General features: G+C 41.0%; 2 protein-coding genes across 3 annotated transcripts in view; one reads left to right on the forward strand and one right to left on the reverse strand.

The window, feature by feature from the left end:
* The window catches only part of LOC118430062 (ephrin type-A receptor 5-like), a 154,897-nt gene extending 151,110 nt beyond the window's left edge, over positions 1–3,787 (forward strand). Inside the window, exons 16-20 of the mRNA XM_035840770.1 lie at positions 369–428; positions 861–1,003; positions 1,702–1,850; positions 2,689–2,993; positions 3,564–3,787. Of these exons, the coding sequence (XP_035696663.1) occupies positions 369–428; positions 861–1,003; positions 1,702–1,850; positions 2,689–2,993; positions 3,564–3,662 (756 nt within the window). The 3' untranslated portion in view covers positions 3,663–3,787. The remainder of the gene's footprint in view (positions 1–368; positions 429–860; positions 1,004–1,701; positions 1,851–2,688; positions 2,994–3,563) is intronic.
* A 2,043-nt stretch (positions 3,788–5,830) lies between these two features.
* Positions 5,831–25,582, reverse strand: part of LOC118430747 (ephrin type-B receptor 3-like) — a 99,567-nt gene continuing 79,815 nt past the window's right edge. The window contains exons 6-19 of one of the 2 annotated variants that reach the window (XM_035841763.1): positions 18,389–18,612; positions 18,185–18,254; positions 17,135–17,249; positions 15,418–15,473; positions 15,116–15,256; positions 14,644–14,829; positions 14,103–14,164; positions 10,650–10,748; positions 9,988–10,098; positions 9,649–9,798; positions 9,491–9,535; positions 9,174–9,316; positions 8,292–8,446; positions 5,831–7,870 (exon numbers count right to left, since the gene is read on the reverse strand). In XM_035841763.1, coding sequence (XP_035697656.1) covers positions 7,650–7,870; positions 8,292–8,446; positions 9,174–9,316; positions 9,491–9,535; positions 9,649–9,798; positions 9,988–10,098; positions 10,650–10,748; positions 14,103–14,164; positions 14,644–14,829; positions 15,116–15,256; positions 15,418–15,473; positions 17,135–17,249; positions 18,185–18,254; positions 18,389–18,612 — 1,778 coding nt within the window. In that variant the 3' untranslated portion in view covers positions 5,831–7,649. Of the gene's footprint in view, positions 7,871–8,291; positions 8,447–9,161; positions 9,317–9,490; positions 9,536–9,648; positions 9,799–9,987; positions 10,099–10,649; positions 10,749–14,102; positions 14,165–14,643; positions 14,830–15,115; positions 15,257–15,417; positions 15,474–17,134; positions 17,250–18,184; positions 18,255–18,388; positions 18,613–25,582 lie in introns of both variants that reach the window. The other variant, XM_035841762.1, reaches the window with a different exon arrangement.

Genomic DNA, 25,582 nt, shown 5'->3' on the forward strand with positions numbered 1-25,582 from the left:
GAAAAGTATATTTAAAGAAGTTCCCTGATTATGTTGTCTATAGAATAATTTTTTGCAGAAAGTGTGGTCATTCGTGTATGACCACAGATTCAGTACCAAGGACAGGAACATAAGACTTAAGTATGACCACATTTTCAGTACCACCAACAGGAATATAAGACTTTGTCATGAAAACATTTTCAGTACCAAAGACAGGAATCTTTAAGTTTTAAAACACAGTAATCATAGTTTTAAAAGAATTCAAAGAATAAAAATGACAAAACTTAAGTTACTTTATCATGCAGATTTGAATCAAAAATATTCTAGATGCATGCATTATCAAAAACAGGTTGTTTGATGTAAATGAATTCCTTTAAATCATGTTTTTCTTGTTTTCACTTCAGGTGATTAAGTCAGTGGAAGCTGGGTACAGACTACCCCCTCCTATGGTGAGTATCAGTAGTAGTGAAAGTCTGGGGAAATCTCTTGATACATGAAACCTGTACATACTGTACATACTGTATGCTAAACTGTATGTACCCTGTCTATCTGAGTTCAACCAGTGAGAGATTAACTAACTTTTCAGTGTTACATGAATGCTGTGAGAGTGGAGTGGCTATTTCCTAGCTTTTGAATGGTTCACAGCATTAGCAAACTATTAGTACTATAATGTCTCTGTGCAGTACTGCTCAGGTAGATTCAGTAACAGTACCTTTACTGATGTAACTACTGCATTGGTACTGTAACATGACTGTCAGTGTGAGAGTAATAACTGCACAGTATGGTTACAGTAAACGTTTTAGACTTATTATATTCAAATAAGTCAAGAACAAACCAATTTGAGGTAAATTAACATTCTCTGTTAACCATGTTTTCTCCAGGACTGTCCCCAGGCCATCTACCAGCTGATGACAGACTGCTGGGAGCGCGAAAGGAACGCGCGGCCCAAGTTCACGCTGATCGTGGAGAGGGTGGACAGGATGATCAGGAACCCGGCCGTGCTCAAGGTGCTGGCTCAGCCCAGGTGAGAAAATGGATTTTTTAGGGTGGACGCATGCAGAGACGTTGTGGATTTCTTTCTGCCTGGGGGCCGAGTAGGGAAGAATATGATAATTGCTAATACAATCCATCATCCAGTCATGCACATGGACACAAGAGCCATGTGGTATCTTAAACATAAGTAGAATTACCGGGCTTCTCCGTTCGGGCTAACTACTTGCATTAGACATTCCTAACCTGTAGGTAGTGTTTTGTAGTATACTCTGGATCCATATCACCACCATATTCATGGTGGAGAGAAAAGCAAGCCTGCATCTTTGCCAGAAGCTTACTAGTAAGAGTTTGAATCTTGGCAGTTGTCTATGCTCTGATTTGATGCAAGTGGAAAGGGTTGCAATTGTTGGGACAGAAAATGAATACCATATGGTGCACCATTCACGATGCTTTCCAAAAAAGAGGAAGAAAATTTCTTTAAACATTGAACCTACTAGTATTCATCATCATCATCATCATCATCATCATCTGGTCGTGCTGGTTGCATGGATGAACTTGACTCTCTCCCTCCATCCATCCCTATCCTCCATAGCCTTCAGTGGATCTTCCACTGAACAGCAAGTTGGTGTTCATAGCTTGACCCTAATGCTGTGAATTCCTTCTAGTCACCTACAATGGAGATGATTTCCAAGCTAAAGCTGACTGTAAGATTCTGTGCATCCTTTTCAGACCGATGCAGCCATCGTTCCAGCCCGTGTTACCCACCGTGCCCCAGTGGCTGGACAGTATGAAGATGGGGAGATACAGGGACAACTTCACCAACGGGGGTTACTCCTCCATGGACCTGGTCATGAAGATGAACATCAGGGATCTACAAGGTCAGTCACAAGGTCACAAGCTGGCTGCGCAATCTTTATTTCGTGGATGTCATTCGCATACAATTTGAGTTTCCTTTGCTTGGTCACTCCCCCCCTCCCCCCCAAATAATGTATCTCCTGTAACAATGATACAATAACTTGAGAAGCTGCTCTGAAGTATCTGTTGCAAAACTATAGTAGCTCATAAATGATAGGATATGTTCTTGGTGCTTTTTTCGTACAAAATTGCCTTAAAAATTGTCATGTTTGTAGTAGCAACTGTCCTCTTGCAAAAGGATCTACACTTGTTCTAGACACTCGTGCACACTGATATTGCTACAGAGTCCAAACATTGGAGTTGACAGGGCTATATGTTTGAGACAGCACAAAGACAAGTAGCATTCGACCATAGTCCTTACTGAATTATGCTTGAATCAATACAACATTTAGGGCCAAAAGTTGTCACAGCTGGGGTAATGTTATTCTTGTGTGAAGTCCAATGTATAGGTAGCTATAGGATTGACCAGGCTTTGTAAGACCAATACTTTGTCTTTACATTTGATTTTTCAGGGATGACAATACATTGATTTTGGCATGTTCCTCCCATTTCTCGAAAGAAAACTGTAAGTGACGACCTCTGTGGTGCCTTAGATACAAATGTAATTTCCAAAGTGGTCTCCTGTCTATGTGACCAGTTTTCAAGTCCCTTGGCCATGGGGGGTGGGGGTGGGGGCTCTACATATAGGTCTTAATGCAATTGTGACAAACTTAATTTGACAACTTTTATTTTAAAATACCTTTCCCAGTTTTGTTTCCATGAAACAATTCTAAAACTGAATTTTTCCGTTCTTGTCCCCAGGGATCGGCGTGACCATGTTAGCTCATCAGAAGAAGATCCTGAACTCCATACAGAACCTCCACACGCAGCTGTCGGACTGCTGGCCCCCTCCCCCACCCCCTCTGGCAGAAACCCCTCCCCCTGTCCCCTCTTCCCCACCCCCACCCCTTCCGGCCACCTCCCCACAGCACAAGCCTGAGCCCCCCGCCCACTCCAACCCCACCTCCCCTCACCACCACCCTGTGGCGAACGGTTCTCACCACCCCATCCCCTCCTCCCCACACCACCCCCCTATCGCCAATGGAGTCCCAACACCTATCATTCAGGTGAGTGTGAAGGTGCTCATTTACCAACAGCACTATTACTGGGGATGTTGATTGGATTATATGGATGACATCTGTGCTCACATCAGTTTTTATCTGTTTCCAACGAGAAGTTTTTTTAACATACTGTGGAGCAAATTTGTATAACTTACATGTAAGTTGTACAAAGTTGCTGTAAAATGAGCAAATATGTGCTGTAACTTGCCAATATTGGAAAATAGACACTGATGTCATAGAATATTGCCAAAGTCAATTCCAAAATTAAAAATGAAGACTCTATTGTTCAGTATAAAATACTCTGTGTTCAGTCATTTGTTTAGCCTGCCTGACTGCTTGGATTCTATAATGAGGCAACTTTCTTTATTGACACACTCGCAGTGGTTTGAGTTCAGAGAATTTCAACCATATAATCAAATCAACATGGCCTTACATATGCCTTTCTTTAGTTGTGAGAAAAGATCAACAAAGAAAGGTTATTTCCAAAAAGAGACATTTTCTCCAAATGAAGTGATCTCCTTTCTCAACTTTACAAGTTTTTGAATATTTATGTTTTTTTTTGTGTTGTCTGTACAGGGAACTCCACACTTGCAGCGGCCAACAACCTTACAGAGAAGCCCCCATCCTCAACACAGGACACCAACCCATGGATACAGAACCATTCTCAATGTATAAACCTCAACACAGGACACCGACCCATGGATACAGAACCATTCTCAGTCAGTGTATAAACCTCAACTACAACCACGGACATAAAACCCCACAAATATTCTCAATGTACATGTATAAACCTTTATCTCACTGTATTTTCTTCAGACCATGCTTCAAGAAAGGTTCCCTCTCACTTATTTGGTCAGCCAAAATGATTTTGCCATATCTTTGTCCCTGATTGACCAGTCAAAAAATAGTACAGTAACTGCAATCATATCTCAGCTTGGACATCCAAATTTGAAATCATATCTGTGATTGGTCAGCTAAAATGTCTTTGTCCTGATTGGTCAGTCAAAATGATGTATCGAGATTGTAATCTCTGATTGGTCAGATAAAGTATAACGTTAAAAGAACAAATGCCCTGTAAGAAGTCTTTGAAGGAGACTAGGAGACCTCCTTGCTAGGGATGTTCATTCTTTTGATAGCTGACTGTTTGTAAATATATGCTGTACATGTTTTTGTCTCAGGATAAACCAAGAAGTATCTGTGTACATAAAAAAAGTAAAATGTGTGGCCAGAAACTCCTGCCAATGTGTTGATAAAATGTAAATGTCAAAGTGTTTCTCATGTGCCAAATGTGGCAAATTGTGTAACTGTCCTCTATAGGTAATTAACTTCCTAAAAACTTTTCTACTATAGGCAGTAGTAGTAGTACTAGGACTAAGCCATTGCTAGTGTTAGGTTTAAGATCTATAAGAGATGATATATGACACACGTGTATTGTTGAACTTGAATAGTGAAAAAGGAGAATGGTGATCATGAAGGGAGTATATGACACACGTGTATTGTTGAACTTGAATAGTGAAAAAGGAGAATGGTGATCATGAAGGGAGAAATAGAGCAAAAGATATACATATAGTTTAAACATGTAAACTGGATGACATGCTAACAACATAACTGGGAAGGTGAAGAGAATTGTTTTAGCAGAGTAATACTAGACTCTTTCTCAATCTGTCACAAGATGTTGCCAGTGGTCTTGCACAAAATGGCACCTCCCTGAGTCTTTGATACTCACGGTTACATGCTCCTCTTCAACTGAATGTGAAATTCTATAACTAGATGGAGGGGATGCCCTAACTAGTTGCTTCTCATGTAGACATTTTACTGTGGTTACATTTTGTAAAAGTTTTGCAGGATGGAAATGCAATGTCTATGTCTGTCTACATACAGACTTTGTGAATATATCTGTAATAGTTTCTTATAGAAACTTGAACGTCAATATAAAAAGAAAATATCAGGTCACACCAGTTCAATTTGTTGGTTTTTGGATACAGAAAATTATCCAAGTTTGGGGAGTGAATATACTCAATGTTTCCTCCCAGTGTTGTTGGGTTTACGTACAAGTCTCCGAAAGCCAAGAAAAGAAAGTGTGGTCCTATCAGAAGTGAGGGAATGTGGTGTTTGTATTCCATACTTTCTGTGATCATTTTGGTGTTAATGTCAGAAGCTCTGTGATGCAGCGATTAACTGCTTGTAAATATGCAGCTGTAACTGAGCCAACTACATGTGTTGTGTGTATTGATATAAGGATATTGTAGTCTAGAAACTTCAGAAGTTATGAAATATCTAATGTCAACTGATGTAAGGTTTGTATTGATATAAGTGGAGGGTAAACCCTGTGTACATATGAGCATGTTATGTATGTACAGAGACATTTGTTTGTACATACTTATAGGAAATTGTTTCCGTTGTCAGGTTTGTGGCAGTAGCATTTATGCCAGAGTGAAATTCAGTAGACGTGTTCCCTTTTGTCTTCTCTTTTCGCCTATATCTAACTTATTGAATAAAGAATACTTTTCCATGATACATTGCCTGTTTCTGAACGTATATTTTTCCAGAGTTTTTCTTTTACACAACCAGTTAATCTCACCTTAGCTGACATTTGACGAGAGGGGTACAAACTCAGCCACTTTGGGGATTGTGTTCTTGCTGCAAATTGCCACCTACATCGGCTACATAAAGAAGCGAGAACCAGAACTCCAGTTAGAAGACAGGCATCGAAACTTCAGCTAAAGTGAGATGAACTGGTCGTGTAAAGGAAAAACTATCCTATGATCTACCAACCTAATGAAATTATTTTCGGATACATTATTACAATTGGTCATATACACAGATATCAACGAAGCCACATGTCAGATAGAAAACTTTTATTCTCCATTTATAAGTGTACAATTTTGTACAGAGCCGAGGAATCATCATCCCTCACAAGAAGCGAGAAGTCAGCGAACATGCACGCTCTTTTATAAATTACATCTTTTTTTTAATCATTACATTTACAATGATGTTCCATCAAAAATATATTGACGATTCTTTGGCCACAAGGCTTCGAAAAGTACATGGCGAGAAGTTCCACAATACTTGGCTAAATACGTTACCACAACTTACAGACAAGCAGAGCTAAGGGGCAGGTTCTCTGTCCCACTGGGCAAATTATGCGTGTCAAATTAATTAAACAAACATAGTGACCAAAATAAATAGTGCGGAAAAACAATATATACAGTAGACAAGACTTTACAATAAATAACAAAGCTATCAAGCATCAAAAGGGAATTTTAAATCATCAGATTACTTTGAGAAACAAAGTTGCCGCTGGTTACACACTTGGATTAGGTTCATTTACACAAGCCATATAATCTCCAGAAATATGTCTTCAAGTGCATATTAAGTAGTTCAGTTAAGCACCTTTTTTTTTTCAATTTTACAACTTTCATCTCTATATCTCTGTTCCTTTCTACTACACTGAATATGAACCCAGAAATTCTGCAGTTTGAAAATATATTCAGTGGACTGTATGTATGTCTACATGTACAACAAATCTCTCTCCCTCATATTATCTACAGAAGATTTCATATTAAACATCCTTTGCATTTACAGGGAATACGGTACATTGGTGACAGTCCTGACTAGTACTTCATTGATTGGATACAATTTCATTTAATTACCATGGAAACAGACTTATAATTTTTGTTTTGATTTCTATGATGCGAAAGCAAATTAACAAAACTATCAATAGGAAATTGCAGTGCCAGATGTTGTCATGGTTCCCATACAACTGCCGACATTTTACTGTTCTAGCGGGCAGCCCTTCATTCGGACATATATGCAACTCTGAAGAATGTTATTTACACATTAAGGGAATAACCTACTTACAAACAATTATTGATTGACATGTGCAATAATCTTTGAGCAGCTTCAAACTCATTTTTAAACACAACTAAAAACACAACTGTTACAACACAAATTCACCAGCCTGAAGAATTCCTAAAAACAAACTGCTGATGATGTACAAATGTAAATGGCACACGTGATTGACTACATCACACACATATATCGTCTATCAAAACCACCAATCTTAACATATCAGTGCAGAGTATGTGCAGTGACAAGTTATCAAGGCTGTATAGTTGTACAAACTGTCTCACTACGAGCTGGTCCCGGCAGCTCTCCTCACAAAACTACCTTCCTCAAACCCAAGGAGAAATGAACACTCATATTGACCTGTGTGCTTAGAAAGAGAAGACCTTTCCACACTCACAGATACACAAACTCAATACTCAAATGTTTGCATCAGTTATTCATAGTTGTATTCCTCGTTTCTTGCTGTCATGGTATCCTTCTTTTGCACTTAACTGCATTTTTTTTCTCTCTCTCTCTACATTCAGATTTTGTATCTTTCCAGCTTTCCCCCTTCCGAAATTGCAACATTTTAAGTAGCAGCATGGTTGCTTCATCGGTTACCCAGCATGCCTCAGTCTTCCCACGATGCACTGCATCTCAGGAGTAGAGTCCACCACCAGTCATGCTATGCGTCACGAGGCCCGATAGGCCACTTCATGGTCCCAAGATTCTTTGTGCGTTAACGGCACTTTGCAGAGGGGGGGGCACCCCCTGACCTTCGACCCTGCCACTGTGTCAAACAATGGGCAAAGGATCCTGGGACTGTGAACTGGTCTATACGGGCAATGCGTGAGTAATATGTCGTGTGTTGTGGTGGTGCATGTTGGGGGTTCCGTGCAAGCTGCTCACCCCCCCACCGTGCATGTGGGGGAGGGGCTGACCGTTTGCAATGGGGGAGGGGGCGCGGAGGTTGGCGTTGGGGCTGGCCTGGGCCCGCAGCATCTGGGCGCTGTTCATGATCTTCTTCTGATGACCGATCATCGTCACTCCGATGCCTGGAGACAACAGAGACGGGGTGTATTAGATCACTGTGTACAATCATGCAGCTTTCCAGGTCAAGCAATCAAAAGAAAACCATCTCACATAGTCAAGATCAGTGTAGCTGTAAACTTTTTTGTTGTTGTTGACATCAGGAAGACATTTCCTTCTTTTTTCATGACCATGTTAATAAACAATCCAAATACATCTATTTAGTTAACTAACGAAGTCTCAGAAACATGCATGAATTATGGACAAACTTATTGCCAACTTTTGAAACAATTGTACAAACTCAATTCTAATGCCAGAATTCTTCATAAAACGTTTTCTTTCTCCCCTACTAGCAAGAAGTCGTTTAAGTTTCATTGTTCTTTCTTTAAAATAAGTTTCATTAGTCTTTTTTCAAAATATGATATTAAGACAATTAACAAAACTCACTCTGTAGCTCCCTGAGTGTGATCTTAGCAACACAGTCCAGGTTGGTGAAGCCGGCCTTCAGGAAGTTCTCTGTGTACCTGCCCAGGGACAGGCTGTCCAGCCACTCAGGAACCGAGCTGTACAGGTCAGACGACGTCGAGTGGTGGTGCATCGGCCTAAAGACACAAACAAACAACATTAACCAACTGAACATAAAATCACAGAAACTACCTCAAACTTTGAATATTAAATCACAGGATTTGCGATGTGAAACAGTCGTGCAATGTGCCAGTGTGCAATGGTGCCACCTGCCTGATTCATTCAGAACTGCATCAACCAAGTCACTGTTATTTTCACTTTTAAGGTAATTCAAAAGAAAGTCTACATGTTGTATACACTCAGGAAGTATCAAAGCTGACCCCAATCTTTATTATATGTACGTGTGGACTACAAAAAAATAAATCTATTGTTATACAATACAAGTGAGCATGTCTGTAAGACGTGTTAGCCCAATCTATTCATTCGTTATTTATATATTTCCAGTTAACACCGTTACATGCACATGTACATGTACATACATGTTAGCAGGATTAGCACCATGCAATGCTGCCATGCAAGCTGCTTTTGCCATTCCCACACGTCACGACATTTTAAAATCCTATATTATCACAACTCTTTTCAAGCAGTCAAACCCTCGGCATGCTGAATTGACTTTAATTTTTTTTAACAACCTGCATGTGCTTGAAAACATCATCTTTGTGTTTTGCATGATTAGTTGTAAATGTCAGTCTCTGCATGCCAAAGATTTAACTCACCAGAAGTTGATGAACCGGGTACGTACGACTAGTATTGTCAGCTACGTCTACAAGCAAATAAAAAAGCGCAACATACTCAGGCAAGTACCTTGGCTGGGCCAGCACCTTCAGGACCATGGGGTTGCGGATCAGCTTGTCCAGGCTCGCCACGATCGCCGTGAACTTCGGCCTGGCGTTCCGCTCCTTTTGCCAACAGTCCGACATCAGCTGGTAGATCGCTTTTGGGCAATCCTGACAAAATAAAAAGACCAGTTAGAAACCAACCATAAATAATGTTTTTTGTCTTACCCTAGCAAATTGTGACCTGTCCATTCTTTTCATATCTCTCAAAGCCTAAAAACCATTTCTTGACTATCTTGTCAACTTGTGATAGCCTTTTGTTAAAACAAAACAAATGATGCTTACCATGGGCGGGGGTAGCCTGTAACCAGCTTCCACCGATTTGATCACCTGTGGAACAAGGTACAAACAGGTCAGTTAGTTGGACAAAAATGTATGCCTTAGAACCACTGTTCACAAATAAACATCAATTTCATTTTCACAATATTCAAACATAAACTTACATCTTGGTTGGACCAATTCCAATATGGCCGTTCCCCGTATGACATCACCTCCCAAACCAGGACCCCATAGCTCCACACGTCGCTGGCTGATGTGAACTTCCTGTAGGCGATAGCCTCAGGTGCAGTCCACCTGACAGGGATCTTTCCTCCCTGCAAGAAAAAAAATCATGATTGTGAAAATCAGTCCTCTGAGTGTTAGGGATTGTATCTTGACATAGACGGTTTTCAAAAAGATGTTATCCATAGGACCAAGTTTAAGTCTAAAAACTACTTAAGTTTAAGTCTAAAAAACAAGTTGAAGGTAACGTCAAAAGAAGCGAGAAAAGCGACATCTCTTACCCTGGTGGTGTACGCTGCGTCTGGATCGTCCTCCAGAACCCTGGACAGCCCAAAGTCCGACACCTTACACACCAGGCTACTGTTCACAAGCACGTTCCGCGCAGCCAGGTCCTAAAAGGACAAACAGATAGACAACCTCAAAGTCAGATCTTTGCACTCATCACAACATTCAAATTCTTAACCTCCAGGACTAGAGGCAGAGCTATTAACCACTAGACCAACTACAAAACTACGGTTAAAGCAGAGGGGTTGGGGAAACGGCTGTCATTCATGGGAAAAGTTTTGTTCTGGGTCGCATCACAGCGGATTAAATGTTTTAAACTACCTGCCAAAGACAATCGATAAGTCATTACTATTGTCATGTAGGTGCTGGAAGGTGCAACAAAGCTGTCAATCACAGCGTTTGTGAGGGGATTTGGGAAATGTTGGAACTTGGTGTAGTACCTTACTTGAGACAGAATAGTTGAGAAGAGTGCCTTTTTTGCGAAAAGGCTTCAATTGTATTTTGATGTCTATGAGAATTTTCTCAATCAAAATCTGTTTTGCAAAAGCATTTCAGCACCAAGGACAGGAAATTACCAGTAAAATTGTCCTTTTTATGTCAAAAACATTTTATCAACTTTGCCTTCTTAGGTTTAGGAGAAACGGAATGTTCCACTCACCCTGTGTACGTAGTTCATCTCTGCCAGGTACCTCATGCCTGAGGCCACACCCCTGATCATCCCCACCAGCTGGGGCACTTGGAATCTTCCATCATGTTTCTATGGCAACAACAAACAAAAACATTGTAAGTCTCCATAGCAACAACTCAGTGGCAAACATCAAGTGAAGTCTGCAAACATAAAAACATTTTTAAGACATACAGTAACCTAAATGCACAGAATGTTTCAGAATCAACAATGTGACACCACCTGTGGCTCAGTCTAACGTAACCTAACCATCCTATTTGGTTTGGTACAAGTTGTCATTTGTCAAAGTGACATATTTTGTCTATATTCTAAAAAACACAAATGCTGACTATAAATCATTTTCACGGAGGAAATTACTACATCCCAACTAATACTGCTTCTCAATTTGACGTTAAGAATATTATTTCTTTCTTTTGAGTCTTTTGAGTGAGACTTTAGAGGGGAAGTTTCTAAGAAACAGGCCAGTGGGTGACTTCTTAATGCTGAAATCTTGACAAATGGGTCTAATAGATAACAGTAAGACAGAGCTGTATCTATCCAGTCATCCTCGCGATGTGACCTCCCATACCCCCACCCCCTCATATTGATCCCTTCTCCCTCATTAGCGCTCCCTTGTGCTGCGCCCGGAATCGTACGCGCCACGACAAAACCCAATACCAATCATCGGACTGGAGCCGCGACGACCACGCTGGGGAAAACTTCTGATCTGTCTAACCTTAGTCCCATCTGACTCTACACTCAGTAAGCATCGGCACTCCAACTGGACTTAAGCTGGACTACCTCCAAACAGATGGAATCCTCTTTCAGGGTGACTGTCCTTGTAATGTGCACACCTTTAGCCTTCTGCTCGTTGCCTTACTGAATCATCTCTATATATTTTTTGTGCCGAAGGCGACCTTACCAGGGTAGAAAAGTTTCCAACCTTAAAGTTATGTGCTTGAGAAGTGCACTGCTTTCATACTGCAATCGAATTACACTTAAAGGATTATGGCATTCCTACATGTAGTTTATGGGTGCAACTTCTAAGTACAGAATCCATTTCAATGATTTGGACGGACCAATGACAATGTCATTGGCCTTATAAGGTCACCCCCCTCCCCCCTAGGAGGCAGTGTTTCATCATGAGCATATCCCTGTCAGACATGACCTGAGGTTCACACTGGGACGAAGTACTCAGGGTGAGCCACTCATTAACGTACCATCACTGATCTCCGACTATATCCCTGCACTTATCTGTTTCTGCACTTAAGTTGGGAACAGTTTTTTCTGTCTCCCGAGTTCTGCCCTAATTGTGCACATCAAGACGTCTGAGTGCCATTCTTGAGAAGCGTCATCGCTCAATCCTTCAGACGGTCTGAAGGGAGGTCCCAGAGAGCGTCCCTTGGATACATTAAGGCTGGGTTTCTTGGAAGAAGAGATAATGTTCACTGTCTCAACAGTGCTGTGCAATTCGTAGCTTGAACTTTTGGGGAAAATTAATAACCTAACAAAGAGACATTGAACTTCAAACTTTTTTTAAAGATGTACCTTGCAGTCAGAATGGTTAACAAGATCACCATATTGTTTGTTTGTCCATGAATTGTGTGCATTTTCATAGTTTCAACCTTGATTGGTATTAATATATTTCATAATGATATTATACTGTATTTTGGTTGCTGAATTTAAAAAAAATTGAATTGGTGATAAGATTCTACAGGCATTATATTAACTTTAACAAGAAGGATGGGGGAGAAAACTGGGATTCCAGACAATTAGGGAGATGGAAGCAGCAGGACAGCAATGTAAACTTGGGAGGAATACTTTTTACCAACCGATACATCATTAACTATGGTCTAAGGTATAAGACAAGGCAGCAAGTCATTCTCAAAGTGTCAGACGTACTTGAGAAGTTAGTAAAACTACATTAAGAGTCTAGACTGTGCTCACATCTACACTCTTAGCAAACTACATTAGAGTAATTTGATTGCCGTCTCTGTCATCGGGCTTTTACATGGAGGTGAATCGGTCCTCACTGGAGACCAAATTTCTTTTGCAAAAAGGCTTATTATTGATCCCATTTCCATCTGTCTGCATCCCACTAACGGTTAACACGTCCGTGCTGATTTTGTTAGGTCGTCGCTGCAAAACCACTTCAGTCGGATTAACGCAGAAGAAGCGAGCGAACCCTGGCGATGATTGCCGATCGACCAAAACGCAGTAATCCCAATTACGTGCAAATTCCGTTTTACAACGTCAAGATAAACCAAGTACGCAAGGAAAATCCCGACTTAACACGATTTGTATTGAATGAAATCATCCGTAACATTTTACTACCCTGTAAATTTCCCGACAAATCCACTTCATCAGTCAAGTTACAGGATGACCCAAGTTCCGGCCTCCCAAACTCCTCGACATTCGAACGGCAAAACGTGACGCACTTCACAACTACACATTAGGCTAAGACAAAACCATTCATGGTACACCGTTACTTCAAAGAGTAAAAAAATCTAGAAAGAGCACAATGTGAAAACAGGCCTAGTGAGTTGCTGGAAGAAATATTTTAATAGGGGTGGCCTTACCATAGCTTTTGAACACTTTTTCGCCATGTTTATAAGAGGGGCAAGAGAGCAGAACAAAGCAGTTTTCCACCTACAGAGTTTGGCACCACACAGGAGCCAACATCTTCAAGTGTGATCAAACTTACATCTTGGATCAATCCCTACAATCTGATCTATCATCGCTTCACGAGACAGAAGAAATTAGGGGTAGATGTTCAACGCCACACAGTCCAGACAGAAGGGACATCTAAACGACACTGGGCGCCATCATTACAGCCATCACAGCCACGTAGACTTCCTGTTTTTTACCCCACTACTGCCCTTAAAACTGCTATCAGCATGCGAGCAGCAGATTCTGTAACTTTTTTTCCTGCAGAGCAATTTGCAACGGAGTTCCCCAGGGACAAATTGTGATCTAAATCTGATGGGACAGGACTGCAAGAACATTGGACATGAAGTTTTTATCAGCGATCCCTGATTGCTTCATTTATGAGCCTGTGTGTGATTGGATAGTCGTTTGAGTTTCGGGTTTGTCAATCTGCTACAGTCAATACTAAAGACAGGTCCATTCTCCTGACGCGAGGCCGCACCAATTCAATTTGTTGGTTCTCTTTAATTCAAATGATCATGCTTCACTAGAAGTCTCTCAAAGACCAACATGAAAACACAGTCTAGCTGGGGGGAGTCCGTACCTTGGCTAACAATTAGTATTGGGGAGTAGATTCGAGTTTTCCTCCTGGCTCTACATTTTTCATTGCCCACTTCCTTAACTTTCATCTAACCTGAGAACCATGGAAAGAAATCAGTGTGGCCTTACGAGACAATATGGTACTTATTACCAACTGTTATGATGAGTGTGTAGTTACTATGGTTGTAGTAAAGAACTCACCCTTAGGAAGGTGTCCAGAGAGCCGTTCTCCATGTATTCTGTCACAATCATCACTGGGCGACCTAATGGCAGAAAAGTATTGGGTTACAGTCAGACAAAACAAGCAAACTTGAGGTCACACCAAAGCATTTTTATTTTGAACCAAATTGTGTTGTATGTAGGAAAAACAATCATCTGAGTTATATGATATGACAGAACAACTTCATGGCAGAAGAGTATCAAGTTACTGTAAGATTAGAAGACCTGGCATGTGTCACAGCATAGGGCGATTCAACTCTGAACGACCTCCGACGGAAATCTCCGTAAATGGTCCGTCAAGCCGGACAACTTATAACGCAGGATTGCCTCAACAGCTCAAACTGTCATTAACCGTACTTTCACTTTCATTAGTCTCTTCCCTTATTCTCCGGTTTAATCTCTGGACTGAGCTGAGAGGCCATCAAGCCCCCATTAATAACTGTTTCTGTAGCGATACAGCGGTGTGTGTACGTGTAATGGTAGTGGCAGGGACGATTCCTCAAGAAATGTCACAATAACTCACTCTTAGTGATGACTCCTTGCAGCTTGATGACATTCGGGTCTGTGAACTGGCCCATGATCGACGCCTCTGTGAGGAAATCGCCCTTCATCTTGTCGTTTGATCCCGCCTTGAGCGTCTTGATGGCCACGTCTAGGTACTGTCCCTTCCCCATCTTCAGACGGCCCTTACAAACGTCTCCAAACTCACCTGGAGAAACAGAAAAGAGGTTTTAGAACTCTCACGATTTCTTGTGTGAAGAACGCAGTAACAGGGATGATTGTACAGAAGAGAGGTGTTAGAACAAGAAGTCTTACGATTTCTCGTGTGAAGAACGCAGTAACAGAGAGGATCGTACAAATTCTGCCTAAAGATCTGTTAAAATGATTGTCAACATACACAAATGAAGACACATACTACACAGACAAGCCTTAGGCTGAACTCTTAGCAAACTCGCATGAACTGTTGATGGACAGTTCTCGAAAAAGAGCCTCACCTCCACCAATGACCTGTTCGATAGTGAGACAGGAGGGCTCCAGTTCCTTGGCAAACTCCAGCACGGCATGTTGAGGATCCTCGTAGGTGTGAGGGTCGATGTAGGTCTTCACACGCGGAGCAACAAAACCAGGCAGGCGAACTGGAAGGTAGAATAAACTTTTATTGAGTAAAAATTCTCCTCCTTAGAATTACAGAAAACCTATCACCATAACCATAGTTATGAAGTTTACCAAAACTAGTATCTACGTCAGTGATAGATAAAATAAGTTAAATTGGCAAATTAGCAGTACATTAGCTTACCTTCTCCGTTGGAGTACTCAAGCTTGTCCATGTCACTTGGCGGCTTCCTGTTTCTTCTACAAAAAAAGGGAGAACAAGAAAAAATTCAGATTTTGTGCCTATAAATTTAAAGTTATAATATATCATGACAGTCGGGATTGATTGAATGATAATCACATGATAGCACAAAAGAGAGGAGAATTCTAATCTGCAAGCAGTTTTTCACTTACTTTGGACATTTCTTTCTTATTTTGTACACATTTCAGTGCTCTCAGCACTTTAAACATGTAAAAACAAGCAAAAGATAATGTACAAAGCAAGCCAAAATAATCAACTGCTTGGAGATTGGGAGAATTCAGGAAGGGCAGTGAGTGACAGAGAGGACAGGACAGACACGTGACGCCACTAGTACGGACACGTACTGTTGTGGTACTACTTACATACTACAATTATCCTGGAGTCGTCTCAATGGGGAAAAGAAAACAGAAGACAGTGTGCTTGTCAATGGAGCATCGGTCATGGGGCTGACATTGGTAGAGGTATGGGCTAGGACTATCTACCAACAACACATGCAGAGAGCAGGTACATGTAAGGTATTACATTCTCCATACTTTGGTGACTTGAAGGACACTGGGAAGTCGGACAATCAGATCAACTCAAAACCTTGTATTTCAACATGATACTGACTGCACAGTACAGTTTATGATGTCACTAACATGGACAGCATTTATATAAAAATTTCGAGACTGCAACTTCAAGTTTAGCGGCTTAGTCTTGTTCCCAGTGTCCATTTGAATACAGTTAAATGATCTTGTCACAAAGCAAGAATGGGGAAAATAGCATGTACTGTACATGTAGAGCCATTTTGCATATACTTCTATGCAGAAAAATGACAAAGGGCACAGCACGGAACATTACATAAGCACACAAATCTAGTACATGCTATTACATGCACTTCCTGCACATTCAGTCATGCAATTGTCGAGGCATTTTCACCCCTGGCAGCGAGAAAACATGTACCGTAATCCACGCTTAAACTCACTTCCTACTTCCCAAAGGAATCGACAAAATTACTTTTCATTATCTACTAGTCCAAACATTAAGTCCCACTCTGGTGGCTGGGTGGGTTTTGATAAAACTTCCTGATTAACGTCTGCGGGAGACGTCTGTTGATCAATCGGAAATAACTTTTGGTATTTCGAGCTCCCGAGTCTATCAAATATACATCTGCAAGGCTAGCAATTGGGATTCGCAATTACTTTCACTTCCTGGGTGGGATATAGCAAGCAAGAGCAGCTCACAGTCAGTAGGGTATTACAGGTTAATACAGATATGCGGGATTTGATGGAATTGAATTCTGCGAGATAGGTCCGAAAAATGCCAAGGAGAGCCTTGACTGAAAACTCCAGACCTGCGCCAAAAATACTGTTCACAGACACCAAGTTTTAAAACTTTCGACGCAGTAGTCTCCACACAAATGCTTAACTTACTGGTCACCAGCATTCAAAACAATAGCACTGGTAATGGTATCTCTAAAATGTCATATTAGATTATGATTCGGATCCATCCTGTTAGAACGATAGCATACCGTCAATGCTGGATGAAAATTCAGATGAGATTTTTTGTCACCTACTCATTGTCACATGCCAAAAACTCTTCTACAAGAAAAAAAAAAGATCCTTGCCTCTCAAATTAGGGTAAAATGTAGAGGAGAGGAGACTAAGGCTTGGGTGCTTACCTTCTATACAGCACAAAGATGACCACCAGAACAAAGACCAGAAGAACGAAGATCCCGGCAGCAGCGATGGCCGCGATCATCACTGGCTGGTCACCAGTCATGGGGGCTTGGGAGCCTGGGGAAAGGATAAGGGCACAAAGTTCAGTTATATGGACACATGTTTGTTTCTACATTTGTCCATTTATGGCTAAGAAATCAATTCTCGAAATTCTATTGGGTGCCATAATACCGTCACATAAGAAAATATTGCCAAGAGTTTTCTGAAGATTGTATATACCTCAATATTGCTACACTGCTCAATCTCTTTAAAGTGCTTTGAATTCTTCCCCTTTTTTTATGTGTTGGTATCATAGCATCTGGTGACATTATGAGAGTTGATATTACAGATTAAGGAAGTCTACAAAGTAAAACTATTCCTAACTCCAAACTTCCTGGGAAAGTTAAAAGCTTTTGAAGTGCCTCTTCAACCACATGGGAGCCATTGCAGCCAAAGGAGGATCAACGTGGTAACAAACTTCCTGCGACTTCTGTGGAATGATGGTAATCATTACCCTAACGATCCTACTCCATTACATCCTGCACATTAAGCAACATTACCCGTGCTTAAGAGACCTCCAAGGACCTCTGACATACGTGACGTTTGGGACGAACGGATACATCCTGTCGATCAGTCACTGTCATCCTGACAACTCCCCATCTATCATGCAAGATCCCTGTTTACAAGTTTAGAGACAGGTAATATAACATTTTCCTATCATTATCATATCACCAAGATGGATAGGATGCATTGCCGCCGCGTCACAGCCATCAGATGTCTGCAGTGTTTCCTGTAAGTTCTTTGCAAACCCGTACGACGTAGGCCCGTTGTAAGCTGAGCAATCCATCATGCTGTCGTTGCAGCCCTCCTGTAATAATGTCACCTCTACAGGCAGCCCTCCTCAACCATAATCAATCCACCATACTAGTTGCTTCATCATTTTAACTGGGGCCACATCATGCTAATTTTGAGTTTCTCGGAGCTAAAAATGGAGTAAAGAAGGTTTGACTTACCATTGGCATCTGTCCTCATTGTCACTGGTTGGCTCAGTTGACCATACCCAGCTATTGTTCGGGCTTGGACCTGCCAATGGAAAAACAAAAACCATTGAAGACAAACTAAACAAACAATTGAAACCTGCATTATGAATAAAAAAAGCTATAATTTGTTTTTTTGCTTTTTTCTTTATTTTTATTTGATTATCCAGGATTTCTCACCTGAAGGACGTACTCCTCCCCCATGTCAAGGTGTTCCACGGTTGCCTGGGTAACCTGGCCGTCGACCTTGGCAAACTTTGTCTGCGTTGGACCGTCCCGCAGTGGGTAGTACTGTACGCGATATTCCAGGATCACGCCATTCGGCTTCCTGGGGGGAGACCAGGATATCGAAAGCGACATCTCCGTCGATCCAATTTGCGTCACGCCTTCGACTTGGGAGGGAGCTGCAGAATAGAAAGAATGGAGAAAATCTCTGTAAGTGAAAATGTCGCAAGTCGTTGAGGCAGACATCGTTCACTCATTCAGAAATGCCAGCTACGGAATGATTGTTTTATTAGCTAAATGAACATCCCAATATTCCAATTTTTCCCAAAATTGGACTTGTCCAAATATGGTTCATGTTCAAGATGAAATGTCAAACTTCATTTATTCCAAAGTTTGGCAACTTAAATGAAACGTTGGGTCAGAAATACCCTATACATTTCTCGGTATGACAGTTGAGGCTTCTTTCATTCAACTTCTGCATTTGGGAGTTTCAGATCTATACATTTACTTAGGAACTCACAGACTACCGGGAGTCCTTACAAGACCGGAGGTCACAGTTAATTTCCCAAGGTCATCTATCTACTCCCAGAGGGACTAAGCCGCCATGCTCTGTCTTCCCCTTTTGACATAACCATTAAAGTTTCCCTACAAAGGGCACTATCTCTTAAACCCCTTTTATTAGTGGGGATATGGGCACAGGTGCTATCTCCCGCACACCAACTGTTGCGGTGTATTTCCAAGCCCGGCCAACCATTTTCAATTTACTCAACAAGTTAAGCCCATAACGAAGACGTAGATTTTAAAGGGCACGTTATTTACAACTCGAGACGGGTGGCATTTTCGCTCTGCTCTCAGACAAAGATTACAGACGACATAACCAGTGTACATCTGCATCGGCTGTGGCTACAAGAGGTTTGATCTAGTTTGTCATGTACAGATAAATGATACTAGCATATATGAATCAGATATAAGAGACATAATATTGACATACTGCGTAGAAACACTATACCAAGAACAAGCCCAGAAAAGCAGCTGTCGTACTGATATACATTGGATGGATCAATTATTGGGAAAGTTTCATGTGTGTTCTCTCTCACATTAATCTGTTACAGGGACAACCTAATGTCAGAACCTAATGTCAGAAAGATTGACCTGCTATCTGTGGTGAAATCCATTTCCTTTACAAGTGCAGTGTCCTTGTTACTAGCAGGTACTGTATTCAAGGCCCCATATTTCAGAACAGATATGGGCTTATAGGCATACATCTAAACATGTAACAAAGTTGAAAATATACCTTTCAAATATCTAAAAAAACATCCTGACATTTCCCACAAAGATCACTGAAACAGATGTTACCAGGACACTTTTGGTTCCAGCTAACCATTGTACACCCCACCTTTGAAGGTAGCGGCATGAAATCAGTAAATGTGCCTTAAAATGGGTGATGTAGTAGGCTCTCTACCTCTAGCACTAAATCACATCCTTGTTATGCAGGGCAAGCCCCTCCCCTCTAGACGAAACTTTCACTGTACATGTACGATATAAATGTACTATCAATATACAGCACTTATTAAAAAAAAAACATGTGAACAGGATATGTTTTTGTTGCTACACTGTACATGTCACATTCATGTACATTTTTCTTTGATATAGTCTTATAGACACTCAGTACCATACAGCACACAATGCACACATATTTGGTACAGATTGAGACATCACAAAGGCTGTCAAACGGTCAGCCAGGCACTTTGACAGAGAATAGAGACGTCACTGGCCAGTCACTCTTCAGAAAAACTGGCGAAATTACAGGTTCCTCATTGAGTGACGCATCAATCAGACCTCTATCTATTAGGCAGTTTGACTGGTTTGACTTTAGACCATGTATAACGTCCTGTGGTGTGCAAATGGTACTGCATAGGGGGCACTACTGGTCCAAGCACTTACAAGGCAGAACATTTCCATCAGCATATGGCTGAATATGATGCCTGTTTCCTGCTGTTTTGCCAATCTCTGACATCATTCCTGCGCTCCTCAGGCATTTTGGAAAACTGGCCAAGCGATCATAACAAAAAGCAGGCGATAAAACAATGGGTAAAAGTTGGCAGATGTTCGGGCGGTGGTCGAGTGTTGCCCGTGGCCAGTTACGTTATTGATTAGCGACCCTCCTAATGGATATGTCTTTGTCCAGCAGGTTATGGGAAGGTGGCGGGCTTTCCTGCTGAGCCAAAGCTGTCACACTGAGAGAAGAGCTCGTGACAGATGCCTCCACTGAGCCTTATCTTGGTCAGCAGGACATGTCTATTCATCATACACCATTTGTTATAGGCCTGCCTTTCACTGATGGCACAGAGGAGGGCTGAGTAAAAGACTTAATCTAGTGATGGGTGGTTCCATAAGGCCCTGTGGAGAAATCGTTCTAAAGAATGGGGCAATAAGAACGGCTGTTTCGCACAGTTTGAGTTGAATCAAATGGCAGTGAAGAAATACCTTTGGGTCAGGTTTTCCGCCTTACGCAATCATTCTCGCTAATGGTTTTACTCAGTTCAAGAGTTTGAATTGAAAATATCATTCTTTCAAGTTTTTCGATACATCTTGAACTGGTAGTGGTAGTACTTTTCTTGTTTAGTATACAATACAATATATGTATGTTCATATTGACAATTTCTGCACCTATTTGTTTGTCTTGCATAACTAATTAGTATAGTTTCCAGCTGTTGGTGGTACATGTAATACTTATCAGTGCCATCTGCATTATACATGTTGTACCTCATGAATCTTATCACTTTTTCTATTCAAATCCCCATTGTTTAATTTGATCAAAATCTCGAGTAAAAAACTTTGACATAATCCTCCATGTGGTCTATGGCGCGTGCATTGGACAGCAGTTTTTTTCACCAGAGATGATAAAACATGGCACCAGTCTGACCCATGCCTCACCCCCATGAAACCAAACACCACCTGTCTCATGGCCCATTGGCTATTTTCATTCCACAAAAGCCGCTCCAGAAGCTACTACCATGATGTCAGCCTTCCAAAAAAAGCCGACCATTCAGCTTTCCTGGAGAATAATAGAGCTGTAGCCGACTTTATTAGTCACAAGCTGGCACCCTTTTCGCATAAACGGGAAATGTAATTGTTCTTCACAATGGATATTCTTTCCCTCAATGGCGCCCACGGCAGGGGTAGGGTAATATCATCATCCCAGGCTGTTAATGAAGCAGAAATGGCTCAATCTAATTTCTGAAGTACTCCTCACATCATTATAGTCACTAATGAAAGCTTATAATAATGGTATCTGGGTTATGGAGGTAAAAATCTGGCGGCGTGCACGGTAATGATCGTTCTCGATGAATGAAATTTGATCAGCACGGTCGCTTCTTGTTGTGGACATATCTTTTTACACCCTCGGACAATAATTGACATACTCTGCATTGCCTGGTGGAGTATCAGGCATGCAGGCCACAAAATTAACCTTCCCATCCCCAATCTTTGAATTCCTCCGGCTTTGGTCGTGTTTTGTCAACAGAACACAGACACCTCTGCCACAAAAAAACTGTCCTACCTTCAGGGTGGTACAGTTTGGTTATCAGTGTATCTATCTGTCTCCAACACTTTCATAAAGTAGATGTACAGAACTGATAAGCTTTCTGGTATCACCTTTAGAATTTGCAACATCCTACTATTTATATATTCAGTACTGTAACTGCCATATCTATATAGCAATATTGAGGACTTCATTTTGATTTGCTTCCACCTGTGGAAAAGGGAACAACAAGAAAACACACAGAGATGTCCTGATTTGATCTAAATTCTTAAGTGGTTTCTACTTTCAGATTGCTTCCAATTCTAATGCTTTTCGTATTACAAATAATCCAACATGTACATTGACACCTTCAACAAGTCATGACTAGATTCTTATAAGCCTAGCATTAGTGGAAACAAGATCCATACATAGTTCTTGATATTTTTGTCATATCAGTGATTTTTTTTAAAAGTACTGTAGGAATGAGACATCTATTATAGCAGCTATGAATAGATAGTAGACAAGTGATAGACAAGTGAGAAACACTCGGACTTGATAGCAAAGTTCTTCACCTTGGGGAGCGATCAGAGTCATTTGGGCCGCCGTGTTGTTAATGCCGCCTATCTGTGCTTAATGGTGGCATTATACCAAGCCTTAATGACACCTGTAGTGTTAACGACTGGTATCGAACAACTGCCAGCACATCAGGGGTAATGGATTCAGCTGATGTACGACTGACGGGTTGACGACGGTGTCGTAATTTGGTACAAAGGTCAAATCGACGTCTGATGAGTTTTCCCTCCATTCGATGAATTTATAAATATTGTATTGATATTAATGGGAAGTTCTGGTACATTTCTGTTAGGTGATGAAAGCTTGATGATATATTTGGTGAGCCTATGATATCAACACACTACAATTCAAGCCACTCTATTATATCCAACTTTCTCCTGGCTAAAACTACCTTTAGGCACCAAACTTGTAACTTGCGTTTAGGTTAAGCAGGGACTTAAAACGGATTGACGAAATCCCTTTCCTCCACCATTATAAAGTACAATCATGTTCATAGGGCACTGTCTAATAACAAAAAACATAGGTTGTTTTCAAATGTTCTGTAGTTGAGACAGCTGAAATCTTTATGCGCATTTTCATTTTTACAATTAAAATGCTATTAAGGTCATTTAAACCCTTATCTTGTCTTTAAATCGTAAGGAAATCTCCCTCTTGGTCTAAAATCTGAAATATGGAAACACAAAAGGAGGGGGAGGCAGCCTACCCATAATCCCTACCATTAGTCAGATGCCCTCTGACCTCACGGTGCAGGTCATATTTCATGCTGGAGTCCCAGAATGCACAAGGTCGTGACATTACACACATGGTTTTGAACAAAAATGGTGTCACATTTTGCTGTGAATTCTTTGGCAACAGGGGCTCCACCAAGCTGACATTTCTTACAGGTGTTCACAGTATAGGCTCTTACTCAGCCAAAAATGGCCTTGAATCATATTTGGCTGGGTCATATTCAACAGAAGTGTGCAAAATTTCAAACAATGGTGTGACAAAATGTCAAATACATTGTCTATGTTGCTTTTTTTTCTTTTCCATAGTGCAAAACGTTTGATAAAGATAGCTGTTGATCAAACTTTAAAGTCACTAGAAAATGTTATTTCAAAGGAAGTAATAATGCAACGAAAGCCAATGCAAATCTTTCTGTCGATAAATTGCTAAGAACCAAGGGAGCTATAAAAAAAAGTTCTGGACGATTCCGTACACATGGGACTCATACCCGACTCGGCCAACAATCCAAGCACACTTGGGACTAGAACCCCTAACCTGGGCAGGTGAGGCAATGATTGGTAACTGCTCCTTTGTGCAGCAAAGTGGAAAAATAAATCTGGTTCCAGATTGATCCAGGGACTCGTTCGACTCTCAAGCCGATCACTAAAGCACCTGTTGAGGATAATCAGTTGTTGGAGGTGGAAATACTAAAACCTGATGAAAGGTTTGGTGCTTATCCAGCTAAATCGTTAGTCTGTATTCTGGCATGTAGACAGCTTATTTCCTTTTCTTTCCAAGTGGGAGTATTTGGAGTGATGAAAGTTGCAACAACTAAAAGTGCAAGTTCAGATAAGTCTGCAGGTTTGGATTAAGTTCTATAACTTCCTTCAATGTAAAGACCCTGATATCTTTATAACTTATTCACAAGTATCAGCTGCATTCACTAAAGGGAGGTATATCCAAAGCTAATCTTTACATGAAAATACAATCACTATTATAAGAATTCAACATAATGGACATCACAATCAACAGCAAAAATTGATGTAGCCACAGCTAAAAATGGCGAAACAATGTTTGCAGTCAATATACTGATTTAACTGATAAAAATCATTTCCACATTGTCATGCACAACATTTGGTCATGGCTATATACAGCAGTGAAACACACTAATGCTCCCTTCTGTAGTGGCATGTGCCCAACTTTATAACCCGCCACAAAACCATCACAACTAAAGACAACCATTAGCCGAACATTTATGGCATGAACATTTGGCGGACAGCTGTAGGGATGGCCCTTGCCAGTTGGGTCCCTGCCAGGACACATTTACATTCATGTACTGCCATCAATCTACCTCCAAACACATGAGCAGCTCTCCCTTCTAATTCTACTAATTGAAATTTATCCCTTAACAGCTGTTCGGCTAATTGCTTTCACTTTCCCAGACTAATGAAGACTTCCTTAAATGGGATGTCCTTCTTTAAGGCTGATTGTGACCCCAGTAAGGATAAGGAAGATGACATGCCCCTATTAAGTCCTTGTGGTGACTTCTTAACTAGCGTAGAATTGAGATTTCATGGAGTTACTAAAAGGGGGTCCAAGGATCCCAAGAGTTTTGTGTGTTAAGTTTTTCCCACAGCACAAATTTGGGGATGTTTTTGACTTCTTCAACTCTATAAACTCGTTTCCCGAGTTCACAACAGCGCGCCATTGTTTAGTCCAAATATAAGGAGAGTGTGCATTTATTTAGTGACTTTTCACTACCATTATTACCATGTAGGGTAACTTTCAGAGGGAGAACTTGGCAGAGCTACAAAGAAAAAGTTGTCAAAGATGGCAAATCCAGACAATGGGACCCACCGGCCCACATGTCACAGCACCACCATCTCTCCCTAATATAAAGTACCCCTGACATTTCTACCTTTACAGGAATATCTTCAGGGAAATGTCTAGACAGACTTCCTGTGAAATCCTGCTGATTTCATACTCAAGTGCAGGGCTGAGTCAGGAGATTTAGACCGAACTTGATGACAGCTGACACCCAGGGACAAAACATAACTTTGGACTTTTAATTTACATCTCCAGTATGGAGGAATGGACTTGGACAGTCCAGTGAAAACAGTACCACAACACACAAATGCAAATGTCAATGTTTATGCTGTATTAAGTACTGTATGGATCAGATATTCACAGACACAATTATTTCTATACTCATTTGTCAATTAGACAGGTTAGGCAATCAAAGTTTGTGTCTGCATGTATGACGATGGCTGTATAATTGGTGACACAGTCAATTTCTAAGATATTTTTGTGCAAATGTTATGACCACTCTCAGCTCTCTCCAACTTTCT

Source organism: Branchiostoma floridae, chromosome 14 (assembly GCF_000003815.2).
Source record: "Branchiostoma floridae strain S238N-H82 chromosome 14, Bfl_VNyyK, whole genome shotgun sequence".
Lineage (NCBI taxonomy): Eukaryota > Metazoa > Chordata > Leptocardii > Amphioxiformes > Branchiostomatidae > Branchiostoma > Branchiostoma floridae.